At 43.1% G+C, this 12,927-nt stretch overlaps 1 protein-coding gene across 3 annotated transcripts in view; it reads right to left on the reverse strand.

The window, feature by feature from the left end:
* ITGA6 (integrin subunit alpha 6) overlaps nucleotides 1-12,927 on the reverse strand; it is a 78,287-nt gene that overhangs the window by 19,131 nt on the left and 46,229 nt on the right. For all 3 annotated transcript variants that reach the window (XM_082689155.1, XM_082689154.1, XM_082689153.1), the window contains exons 7-13: nucleotides 12,426-12,619; nucleotides 12,176-12,264; nucleotides 11,358-11,476; nucleotides 5,322-5,420; nucleotides 5,005-5,066; nucleotides 850-1,010; nucleotides 550-693 (exon numbers count right to left, since the gene is read on the reverse strand). In XM_082689155.1, coding sequence (XP_082545281.1) covers nucleotides 550-693; nucleotides 850-1,010; nucleotides 5,005-5,066; nucleotides 5,322-5,420; nucleotides 11,358-11,476; nucleotides 12,176-12,264; nucleotides 12,426-12,619 — 868 coding nt within the window. The remainder of the gene's footprint in view (nucleotides 1-549; nucleotides 694-849; nucleotides 1,011-5,004; nucleotides 5,067-5,321; nucleotides 5,421-11,357; nucleotides 11,477-12,175; nucleotides 12,265-12,425; nucleotides 12,620-12,927) is intronic.

Genomic DNA, 12,927 nt, shown 5'->3' on the forward strand with positions numbered 1-12,927 from the left:
CTCCCCCGCCCTTTCTCATGCCTCAGCCACCTTAAATACCAGCAAATAGGTCCCCCCCGTAGGAGGCATACAGCAGGGCATGTCACAGAAATGGTCTTCCTAAGACTACACAGGCTACATTAGCCACGAAGTGACTATTTCATGGCCTTGTTGAATTTCATATTCCTTGATTTTAGCATCTGGACTAACAAGTTTATTTTCTACATTTTAATGTTCTCAATGGTAAAATGCACTGTATTTTTCTCCATACGGCCACAGGAGAAACTGGATGTGAGAATGAGTTCTGCCAGTTATAGCCGCAGTAAGCCGCAGCAGCCAGAAGTCATTAAGAACAATACTCTGGCTCCAAACTGTATTCCACATGTTTCTATATTCACTGTTAAGTTGGGAAACCAATCTCAAACAAACTTTGCGTATATTAAAAAGCTTACTTGATACAAAGGAATGGACTTTAAAAACGCAAATCACTAGTCCTCCCCCTTCAAAGACACATGATGTAGCAGCGTAATACAGCAGAAGCTTTGGCAACACCCAAGTCAGAAAACTTACATCTCTGTGCACCGTCTTGGGTTCGTTTGAATTCAGAATGGGAAGAACTTCCGGAAGCGAATTCACTCTCCTCCGCGTGTTTGGCTCTTGGATCTCTACCGAAGCGCTTATGGGAATGGGACGCAGTTTATCTCGGATATTTTCCTGAAAAGTGTGCAGAGTATGGTATCAACACTCCTGGGGAGCTCCCAACAGTCCTGAATGAGAGGTCGCTGGTGTCAGGCTCAGAGATCTCCCTAGGCCACCACAGAACCCAGCTCAGTCCCCTGTAACGACCGGCCTGAGCAGGGCCGCCCTCACCTGGAGCCAGAGGGTCTCCTCCATGCACGCCTTCTGCTTCTGCCTGGTCAAAGTGAGCTCTTCAGTATACTTGGCCTCAGAGCCTTGGTTTCGAAAGTGAACTCTTGATGACAGCCCAGATTTCCTTCTCTCCTTTTCAGCCTCGAGCGTGCCCAAAATGGCTAGATACAATGAACAAAAGCCTCTGAACTCAGAGTATATCCACATACAGTTCAGCTATAAGGACAGTGAGTTCCCTTTGATGTTATTTTAATCCCTCATAGAATATGTCTCCCACTGCCCTTCTTGCTGATCACATTTCCCGGTAATGTACATTTTGTCTACATTTCGGCCTTTCAGATCAAGCAGTCCTTTCCTGCCCGCTGCTGTTAAGAGTTTGTGAGGTTAAATTTCCATTGGGCCACCTGGGGGAGCCCAAGAATAAGTCAGAACCTCTGAGCGGCATCCAAGGATTTCTGGCTCTACATCAGGCACTCGGAGCACAAAAGAGAACGGACACGCAGCACTCCTGAAAGGCCTGCACTGACTCGCATCCAGCAGGCTGTCCCTGACGGGGCCCCACACCTGGAGAGCAGCGGCAGCTTCTCCTCGCATCTGCTGGGCACTGAGAACCTCAAGCTCCAGCCAGACCTACTTAACCAGAATCTGCCTTTTAACAGGACCATCAGGTGGGTCTTAGACCCATTAAAGTTTAAGAAGCACAGATAATGGACAGTTGTCTGAAATGGGAATAATACATGGGGGAGATAGAGAAGTCTTTTGACAACAGGCAGAGACGTCCCACTTAAAAGAACTGAAAGGTAAAACACATTACTTTTCAAGGCTAGAAGATCCATTTGCCAGCTACCATGTCTCCCACACCAAAGTTTCCGACCTCCAAAGGCCTGGAAGACACCTCCTGTTCTTGATTACTTCTACTAATGGAGCTCGGAGGCAAGCCAGGATTTAGATGATCAAAATCTCATTTCTTGGCTTTAGAATGCATTCTTTGCTGGATGTGGTTACTATGTTTCTTTATGGGGTAACATCGAAATTACTTACATTCATCAATCACTCACTAACCACTAGAAGGGGAAGTAAACCAAAGTGCGTATAGGGCCAGAGCAGGCAGCTTCAAGGGGAAACAAAATCTTCTCCAGAAAACACAGAAAATGAACCACCCATGTTCTAATATTCACGGTGGAGTTCAAAAGAGGCCTTAAAGAGCATCTATTTTAACACCCTCTTCTTGCAGGTGAGGAATGGATGCCCACAGAGCTAGAGGCCTGGCCTGTCACACAGCGAGGGACAGGGGTGGCACCAGCTTCAAAGTCTGTCACAAACACACAAGACAACTGCTTTACGAAGCCTCTTTGGATGTCCAGCTTTCCACTTCCTCCGGGCCTCTGCTTGGGTCACTCTCTTCCTCCGCCAGCAGGGCCCTGGCCCTCTCTACCTCCCCGCGACTGCCTAACTCACTCCTCCTTCAGATCCCAGTGTAGACATCACTTCCTCAGGGGGACTTCTCCGAGGGGATCGGACAGTATTCTACTTCCCCACTCACTACACTTAGCCACTGGGACTGCCCGACCATCTTCCCCAAGCAAAGGTGTGGACGGGGACCCCATCAGTCTGCTCACCACCGTGTTCCCTGGCAACGGAACAACACCTGCCATAAGTATGTTTTTAGAACAGCTGAATGGAAGTGGGAGGGATTGCACCACACCCACATACCCACCCGTGCACAGACATGCACACAGACCACAGAATGTTATCCTTACGCCAAAACAACAGCTACAGCAAGACCAAAATTTAGAAACACTGACAGTTTCAGTAGTAATTTCTGCCAAATGGAATGTGCCTCCATTTTAGCCTTGTAGCCTTGACATCATCCATTTATCACCGACCTGTTAACTCCACAGTGAACCCGACCAAGGCTCAGTGCTGAGTGCCCCTCATGGCAAAAGCAGGGGAGGGTGTGGGTGTGTTAAAACCGTTTATCTACCAAGCCCACTCTAACCTTCCCTGACCCCCCACACAGTTCACGTTATCTTAAAATCCTTGCAGGCTGCCTTTGCTGACCTTTCAAGGGGCAAACCAGAATACTCATTAAGGCTCAATTATAAATATCTGTCTGTAGGCAACACCACAACCAAGGACCACCGAGTTAAAAGGGCCTGATCAAACAATAAGCTCACATTCTCAGACACCGGGAACGGATTTTAGATGGATTCACTTATGCAGCTCGGTGGAAGTCCTATCTGATGTAGAATTTCCCAGTGCTGGGGAAGTACAGGCAAGGAAATACAGGGTCCCTCTAAATGTCTTCACAGAAAAAAGTTCTATTCGTGATAGGCCATCAGTAAACACTCGGATAACGGAGTTGTTAAACCCTTGGTTAATGGTGTAGCTACTGAACATGAAATTAATACACAGGGCATCAAATGCTACGTGAAAGCTAGAACAACGTCTGTAATTTTATGGAAATGATTGATGTAGGGGAAGACAAGGACGGCTCTGATGAGATTTCATCACATCTACGGTCAGAGTGGTGTGGGTAAATGACAGACTCATAGAATAAAATGTTTCCCCATTTCCTCTCCTCACCTAGTCAAAGAATCACAATTTCTCCTTGTCTCTCTAGTCTACTTGAAACACAATGGTCAAACACCCATTATCCAAACAGGCAAGTGTAAGGTATGGTGTCTAGGTAAAAATAACACAAAATAAACTAACAGGATAACAGAGTGTGAGAAAGCCTAGAAGACATTTTCTTCTCAATGAAAACCACCCCAAGTATTGTTTCCAGTATTCAGTGAAATACCAGCCACATCAAAAGGCCAAGTGAGAGGCCACCACTGCCCAGTGCACAAACCGTGATACAGCAATACCAAGCACACGTCCCACAAGGTGGGGAGATCCTGGGAGAGGCTACAGCAGGAGACATCCCTGCAGACGGGCCCAAAAAGCTCAGGGAGGCAAAGCAACTACCTGAGGATGGCTTAAAATAGGGGAAGATGGAGGCTTAAAATAGGAAAAGGGGGCCTATGACAGGGTGAACTGGGGGAAGACAGACTTACTTGCCAAATTCTGAAGTATGAAAAGCAGTATCTTTTTAATAAAGAAAACAGAGTAATACTTTACATAACAAGAAGGAAACTTAAGAAAACTCATTACATCAAGGTAAAATAAAAACTGCAGACCACCCTATCCCCGTAGAAGGCTTCCGCTGGTGGCATGCAACACCATCACACGGGGCCACCAGGACCATCTGATCACCCTCACTCTTTGGGGAAAAACTTTTCTTTAAATTCCCATGACCCCATCTTCACTCTGGAGCTGGAGCAGGTTGCTTACACCTGAAAGCGTATAGCTCTTACTAAAACCTACCGCAGAAGGCTTGGAGGACGATCACCACCATTAGAGTGTCATTAGCCTTGTCTAAACGGGCAGCCAAAAAGCCCGTTGGGATTATAAAGAAAGGAAGCCACATAATACCTTATAAATGACAGATGGCTTTCACCAGAGTATCTCCTTTGCTTTCCACCACAATCCTATGTAGGAATTCCTACTAGAGACATTTTTATTCCTGATAGGAAAATGGAGACTCCAATGTCTCTGCTGTGCGGCGGGGTGAGCCGGTCTCGGAGCTACAGCGCAGAGCAGAGCCCCGGGCTCTGAAATCCCAAGCCCAGCCTTCTGGTCCCCAAGGAGCCCGCCCGCAGGAGTGTGGCGTGGGTGTCCTGGGCCGCGGAGGCCGTCTGGAGGGGATGACGCAGCAAGGAGAGGCTAACCCAACAATTCTGCACAAAGCTTGGGCTCTGGGACTCATCTCTTACAACCACCACCCACCACCTCACAACCGCAAAACCAATTTTCCATGTTGCTCTTCAAAGGCAGAAATGGAGGAAACAGTTGTGGTAGCAAATGAGTATTTTGCCAAGTCTTGCTGTCCTAAACCATCTGCTCTGGAAAATTCAAATAAGGACCAAATGGAAAGTTCTCCCCTCCTGCACTTCACCCTCCTGATTAAAGAGAAGACAGCAGAGCCACTGAATGCCTCATACAAGAATTTATAAACCAAGGTTGGCCACAGCAGTTTTGTTTTTGTTACTTATGCATTACTTTCAACCTGGTGGACAGAACATATAATTTTTAAAGGTACTAGGTACTTACTTATCGAAGGATTGTAACCTGTGGGTTTGGCAGTGTATTCAAAACAGGCCTTCACCTTGAGGCTATATAAAATCAAACACATATTCCTTAAAAGATGTATCACTGCAGTAGAGAGAAACAAAACCCCATGGTCCCCAGGTCTCGAATCCCCCCACTGCCCACTGATGAGTAAAATGTTCTATGTTCACTTGACAGATTCCTTGTCCCCTTGCTCATTTCTGTCCCACTGTTGCCCATGGCTCCTCAGAGCAATAGAGTCCCCCTAAAGCAGACATATGAAAGTGAGGGCGTTCTGTGCATATGGTGGGAGCTCTCACCATATCCCGCTAGGTGCCCCACAGAACGTTTTCTGGCGGAGATCAATCGTGCTTGGTGTCACAGTGACCGTTTTCTGAATATTAATCACAGGCCGGGACCTGAAAAAAAATGGAGCAAAACACAGGCTTGGCCTCTTACTACCTTCAGTGTGAGAAGAATTCACATACTCTCAAGCTGTCTACCACTACATCTTAAAAACCATGGGGCAGGGGGGCGGCAGGGGGCAGGGGAGACGTTCCCCAGTGGCCAAAGAAAAGGCCTCATTTAAAACCTCATTATATGCCCTCAATGTTTATAGCAGCACTGGCCACAATAGCCAAACTGTGGAAAGAACTGAGATGCCCTTGAACAGACAAATGAATAAAGAAGATGTGGTCCATATGTACAATGGAATATTACGCAGCCATCAGAAAGGACGAATACCCAACTTCTGTATCAACATGGATGGGACTGGAGGAGATTATGCTGAGTGAAATAAGTCAAGCAGAGAATGTCAATTTTCATATGGCTTCACTTATTTGTGGAGCATAAGGAATAGAATGGAGAACATTAGGAGAAGGAAAGAAAAAGTGAATTGGAGGAAATTGGAGGGAAAGATGAACCATGAGAGACTGTGGACTCTGAGAAACAAACTGAGGGTTTTAGAGGGGAGGGGATGAGGGGGATGGGCGAGCCTGGTGATGGGTACTAAGGAGGGCACAGATTGCATAGATCACTGGGTGTTATACCTAAACTATGAATCTTGGAACACTGCATCAAAAACTAATGATGTATTTTATGGTGACTAACATAACACAATAAAAACAAAACAAAACAAATTAGATTTCTGTATGATCTCAAAAAGATCTCATCACCCAAAGGATTAGTCTAGTCTCTATTAGTAAAAAAATCCCAAAAATAAAATACACTTCTCTTCTGCAACACCTTGACAAAAATAATAAGTAAATAAAACCTCATTATATGAATTTTACCCCAAAATTTAAAATACATTTATTTATAATTATAAAATGTCTTGTCATTTTAATAGAAGTTTTCAAATGGAAAGGAACATGGACAATTTGTCAAAGTTCTAGAGTTTTCAAGACATGTATTATGGCTCCGTCCTCACCTAAACCCCCAAGGGGCCGGGTTTGTCCTTCCAGACGCCCCTCTGTGCTGCTTTTTCTCGCTGACCTTTCAGTGGCCTCCTCCTGCCTCTCCCTAGGTCTAGTCCCCGGGTTCTCAGGCCAGCGGCGCTGTTCTGCACCCACGCAGCAACAGCAGGGACCCAACCAGTCCCTCAGGGGTAGACGTTTATGCTGTTTTGGGGCTTTCGGCTCTGACAGACCTCCAAGGACAGGTTTCTAGGCACACATTTGAATTCCCCTGTAGGATAAACTCCTAGCAGAATTTCTGAGTTGGAGAATATGTGCACGTTTAATTATGAGTCATCTTGCCAAAATACCTTCCAAAAAGGTGAAAAACCTACATACCCCTAATTACCTGGGACGCTCTCTATCAGGGTTTCTAGGTACATGTAAATTTTAAGGAATACAGGCAACCCTGAGCTGACAGGACTCCATCCCACAAACCCCTGCCCTTCCTCAGAACATCCCATTCTTAGCCTTAAGTCCTTGTCCTCCTGTCAGCAGAAGGGACCACAACTTTTCCACCCCCACAGGATCTCCGTGAGCAAAAGCTTCAAGCCCTCAGCCTGTCCCATCTCTGCTCTGCCTAACCCCATCCTGGCAAACCCACTCAAGCAGCTGGAATCCCACACCTTGGGCCCTTCTCGCTATATAAAAACATCTCTGCTCTCCCTTCCATCTTCTCCCCTACTTCCTCAGCCTAAGGCGTTACCACCAGCCTATGTCCTGACCTCCGCCGCAGATACAGCAAGTCCAAGTATACGGTGCAAGAGAATGGGGAGAGGGTCCCTCTCATCCCTATCACTCCCCAGCCAGGATGCGGAATGGAGCCAATTAGACTGACTTTAATGGGCTTCTGGTAACCCAGCCGTCCTGGGGAAGACAGGAAAATGCATTCCAAACCCCAGACAGCAAGCTGGAACTTCTAGAATCAATCTGTCGGTAGGCTAGAAAATACGCGTGGACATTCATGGGCAAGGCACAAGCCTGCAGAAGGACAAATGCTGCCCACACTCCTGCTTCTTTTTTTTTTTTTTTTTAAAGATTTTATTTATTTGACAGAGAGAGATCACAAGTAGAGAGAGAGGCAGGCAGAGAGAGAGGAAGGGAAGCAGGCTCCCTGCCGAGCAGAGAGCCCAATGCCGGGCTCGATCCCAGGACCCTGAGATCATGACCTGAGCCGAAGGCAGTGGCCCAACCCACTGAGCCACCCAGGCGCCCCCACACTCCTGCTTCTAAATGACTTCTATCTCGGTGGTTGACCTTTCCACTGTTATTGTAGACAGCTGCTAGTTTCTAAGATACTGACTAGACACATTCCTAATTAAAGTTTTGAGAGCATATTTAAGAGGCAAAAATCCACAAATTGAAACCAATTGCTAGAGATGGAAGAATGTTTTATAGATCATAGTGTTAAGGGGACATAGATATCAGAAGTAAATATTAACACACACTCCTCCCTAAAACATTTCTATATGTTTTTTATTTAAAATCCTTTTAAGTTTGTTTTTGCAGTCATCTCTACACCTATCCCAGGACTTAAACCCCAAGACCCTGAGATCAAGAGTCTCATGCTCTTCCGACTGAGCCAGCCAGGTGCCCCTTCTGTTTTTTTTTAAACATAACAACAAACACAATTTCAAGCGCATAGTACATGACAAATCGGGAAACATGTGCCTTAACACAAAAAGCAAATCTTACTGGTTCAGCTACCTCTTGTTGGACTGGCATGTATTTAGGATCTACCTTGAAGTACTAGTAAGTGGGAAAAATTCCCAGACGTAGGGATCCTGGGCTCCCAGGATCCAGTCTTCAAATCTTAAGCAGTCCTGGGCCTCTGTTTCCCCATTTGTAAAATAAGGGAATTGGGTTCTCATTTTTTTAATGAAAGGATTTTAAAATTTACCTTTGTGCTATCTCCAAAGAAAGAAGGCTCTTCTCGGAACAAGTCCACAGGGTTCATACTCAACCCACTTACTAAGATAGGAAAATAGTATTTTAATATACCAGCTATATTCAGAAGCAAATATTTATTAACTCACTAAAAATGGGCTGTGTGCTATGAAAACATGGTAAGCAAATTCTGGTACAGGAGGTCAAGTCTTCTTGATACCTGAGGGCTATACCTCAACTAGAAATGCAAACTGCATTTTGATCAATGTTCTAGTCTTCCACCTTTTAAAAATACTGACTATTTTAAGGGATGCCTGGGTAGTGCAATCAGTTAAGCATCCAACTCTTGGTTTCCACTCGGTCGTGATCTTAGGGTCACAGGATCAAGCCCCACCATGGGCTTCATGTTCAGCGTGAAGTCTGCTTGAGAACCTCTCCCTGTGCCCCTGCCCCTCCTGCCTGTGCCCCTCCTCCCTGTGCCCCTGCCTTAATAAACATTGAATATTTTAAGATTAATACCTATAGGAACAAAGAGAAACAGGCATATTATAGGCAGTGCTTGAGAACCACCAGACAGAACACAGACTGAACGTATTAATTAACCTTGGAAGGCACACAGTACCACACACACGTGTCCCCAGTGTGACAGTTCAGAAGGACACTGGGTTCCTAGGACAGATATGTATAACCACCAACACAAACCACTACTGAGCTAGCCATGTTTTCCCGAGGTCTCTCTTTTCTCAATCACTTACACACGGTTCATTTAGTTAACTTTTTTTTTAACTTCCTTTGTCTTCACTAACATCTCAGATACATCCTTCTCTTGTCTCCTTTCATGTCTCCTACTCTTGCCATCTCCAACTTCTGTGGTGGTTCTTCGTTTTTCATAGATCTTGCCATCTAACCAGAAAACTATTGTTCTATTTTCTATGATATTCTACACTACATTCTATACTATATTGTATATACTATACATATATATATACTACATAATATACTATATTGTACTTTTTTATATTATTCTCTTCAGAAATGTCCTCCTGGCATCAGTTTCTTATAAGACTGAGGGGTTTGGCTTAGGATTATATTTTAGATGTTGGGGCTACATCTCTACCTGACACTCTCTGGAATTCTACAGGGTAATGATTTTTTTTTCTTTTTTTCCCCTTTAGGATCTCACTGTATATTAACACCCATTTAAAACATCTTTAAAGAGGGGTGTCTGGGTGGCTCAGTCAGTTAAGCATCTGCCTTTGGCTCAGGTCATGATCTTAGGGTTCTGGGATGAAGCCCCACATCGGGCTCCCTGCTCAGGGGGTCTGCTTCTCTCTTTCCCTCTGCCCCTGCCCCCTGCTTGTGCTCTCTCGTTCTTGCTCTCTCAATAAAATCTTAAAAAAATATATTTAAAGATCTCTTTAAGATTAAAATAACTGTAAAGCCAAATAGTTAAGAAAGAAAGGAAGAAAGGAAGGAAAAAAGAAAGAAAAAGGAAAAACCCAAATGGTTAATTCTCACTAAGAATCCAAGAAATGCAAATTCAGCCAAAGGATGGGGACACAGAGCACACAAGCAAAAACCAGATTCATCATGTCTGATGCTGTTAAGGGTACAAGGAAATGGGCTTTCTCACAGCTTGCTGCCATGACAATAAACTGTCACAACCTCTCTGTAGATATATGTATTAATACAAAAATGTTCTAACCTGTATCCTAGGGATTCTATTTCTAGGAATTTTTCTTAAAAAAACAACAACAACAAAAAAAAACAAATAGAGATATATAATATTCTGTAGCACACTGTTTACATTAGCTAAAGATCAGAGACTAAAAATTCCATTAATTGAAGATTAAATGCTTATAACGAAACAATATTAGCTTGTTTAAAAAAATAAGATGGATGTGTCTATACTGACAAGGACAGAGAACCAACAAAGATTAGATTTTTAAGACCCAGGTTAGAGCAGTGAGAATGGCCCTTTGAGGAAGCCCTCGAAGCAGAAAGATACCCAAAACTATCCAAAGTTGTTTTGTGGACGATGGGAATATTGGGGAACTTGCATTTTCCACAACTGTGTATTAACTCTTTTACAAGAACGTGCTACTTCTCAAATTACAAATGAAATAAATGATGTTAAATGGTGAGTCCCAGCAGTGATGAAATTCGCTAGGAAAATGGGGACTCAAGCAAAGCTGATGGGCAAACCGAGGCAGCCTTTCTGGAGGTCGTTTTGGTGAATGTGAATCTAAAGTCTGAAAACACATATGCCCTCCACTCGGCAAACTCACTTCTGGGAATTTATCGTGAGGGAAGAATTCAGGACGTGAACAAAAGTAAAGGATGCTGGCCAGCTGGTGTATCACGAAAAAAAAAAAAAACAAACAAACCTAGAAAGGGACATAAATATCCAAGGACAGTAGGGTGATGGATAAATAAACCAGACCTGGCCTCGTGACACCTTATAGGCAGCCGGTAACCTCATCGCAGAAAAGTATTCAAGGACAGGGGAAAAGCCCCTGTGCGCGATAAACTCATGGACGTGGACAAAGTCCACTGAGCATTACAGACAAATGCAGATTACAAAACAATACGTACACTGTGAGCTCCGTTTTGGTAAATATACACAGGCACTCACAGAACACAAAAGACTAAAAGGATATAAACCAAAATTTTGGAGCTGACTAATGGATCATGAGAGACAGGGGGGTTCTTATTTCCTTCCTTATATCTTTTGTACTGTCAAATTTTATGTTTCCTCTTTTAAGAAAATATAAGGTTTTAAAAGTACCTATGAAGTAAAAATTTTCACCAGTTCTTATTTTCTTTCTCAATTCAAAATTAGTGAGGCATTACAAAATAGTTTTTATATTGTTATATCACTTTTTTAAAAATCTTCAAAATCCATATAAACCTTAAACGTTGAAATATGGGTATTAGGATTTTCAATTAAAAAGGTCAAAATCTGAGTTAAAGCTGAATATTGAACATACTTAACTGAAGTCAGAGATCACACACCTGAACACAGCCACTGAGTCTGAGAGGGAACCAACTGCAACATCAGGGTAGGAATTTCTATCAAGGTCCATATTTCCAGCAATTGAATATCCAAAATAAGGGGATTTACCCTCAAGAATCTGAAATGAACAGGGCATCAGAATCAACAATGGGCCACCAAAATGAGCTTCTTGATGCTTTGAAAAAGCCAAATATTTCCTCATAAACTGAAGTCTAAGAGTTTACTTATAAATTATACTAAATTATAAATAAATTATAAGCACACATGTGCTCCAACACTTCATACATTTTATCTCATAGAAGTCATCTGATTTACATTCTATCTCAAAGGATAAAGGGGCCAATTTTTGATGAGCTTCTTTTACTATATACCAAACCTCTCTACCCGCCCTCCAAATGTCTTGTTTTTCTCAAAGGCAATTTTAAATTTTTGGCATCTCAATTCTCCATGTCATCACAACCATCTGGTTGGTTTGTTTCAGTTTTTTGCACATTTTACCTCCAGTTAGTATCCCGCTAAAGGAAAGAGCTCACATTTCCATTTATTTATGCTATCTGGGTAAAACAGTCTTTTTCCTTGGACTACTTTGATTCCCAATTTATCTAAGAAATTTTACAAATAAATGCAACAATGTGCTTATTTTAAATCTATTTTCAAGCTATCTTCTAATGGTACATTTTTTAAAAAGCACAAAGTTCATACTATTACAGATTTGTCAATCAAACATGAGTAGCATGAAAATGCACATAAACCCAATATCCTACTACAAGGCAAAACGTGGAGACCCTCATTGTAGAAACCGAGGCTGTCTGGTTACCTGTGTTGGCTTGGTATTTATTCCATTCGGGGATCCATGATAGATAAAAACCTTTCCCATATCATCGTAGGGAGCTCCAACTGCAATATCTGTTGACAACGTCACATTTCAACAAACAAAATCAACAGAATCAACAAACAAAAATCACAAATCAACGAACAAAATCCCAGTACAATGCCATAAGCATTCATTATTTTGGACAATCAAATAATCAGCCTGTGAGCATCATAACTATTTCACAATCTATTACCTGGGTAGCCGTCTTGATTAATGTCGCCAATATTTTTTACTGCAATGCCAAACATAGAATCTTTGGTTCCATTAAGACGAATGGGCTTGACTTTATTCCACCTGCCTTGCTGATTAATGTAAACATACACGGCACCTCCAACTTCTCCATCTCTGTCAAAATACTGTGGGGCTCCAATAATTATATCTTGCCACCTAAAAACATAACGAGGGATAAAACTGAACCATCGGCTAAAATACCAGCGAGCTCACAGAGAATGCCATCAGCCAAGGTACTAAGGACACAGAGACAGGACGCAGAAAGGACCTCAAATCTGGAATTGATTTCTCATCCATTAAAACATTTTTGAAGGTGTATTCATGTAATGTTCAGGTAATGTAATGTTTAGGTATGTAAGTGTTTAGGTTTAGGTAAAACATTTTACACAATAGCCCACGATGAATGCCCACAGGAAGGTATCAGTGGGAAGAACCTGAAGACAGGCCCCGAGTTGGAACGAGAG

Source organism: Mustela nivalis, assembly GCF_964662115.1.
Source record: "Mustela nivalis genome assembly, chromosome: 11".
Lineage (NCBI taxonomy): Eukaryota > Metazoa > Chordata > Mammalia > Carnivora > Mustelidae > Mustela > Mustela nivalis.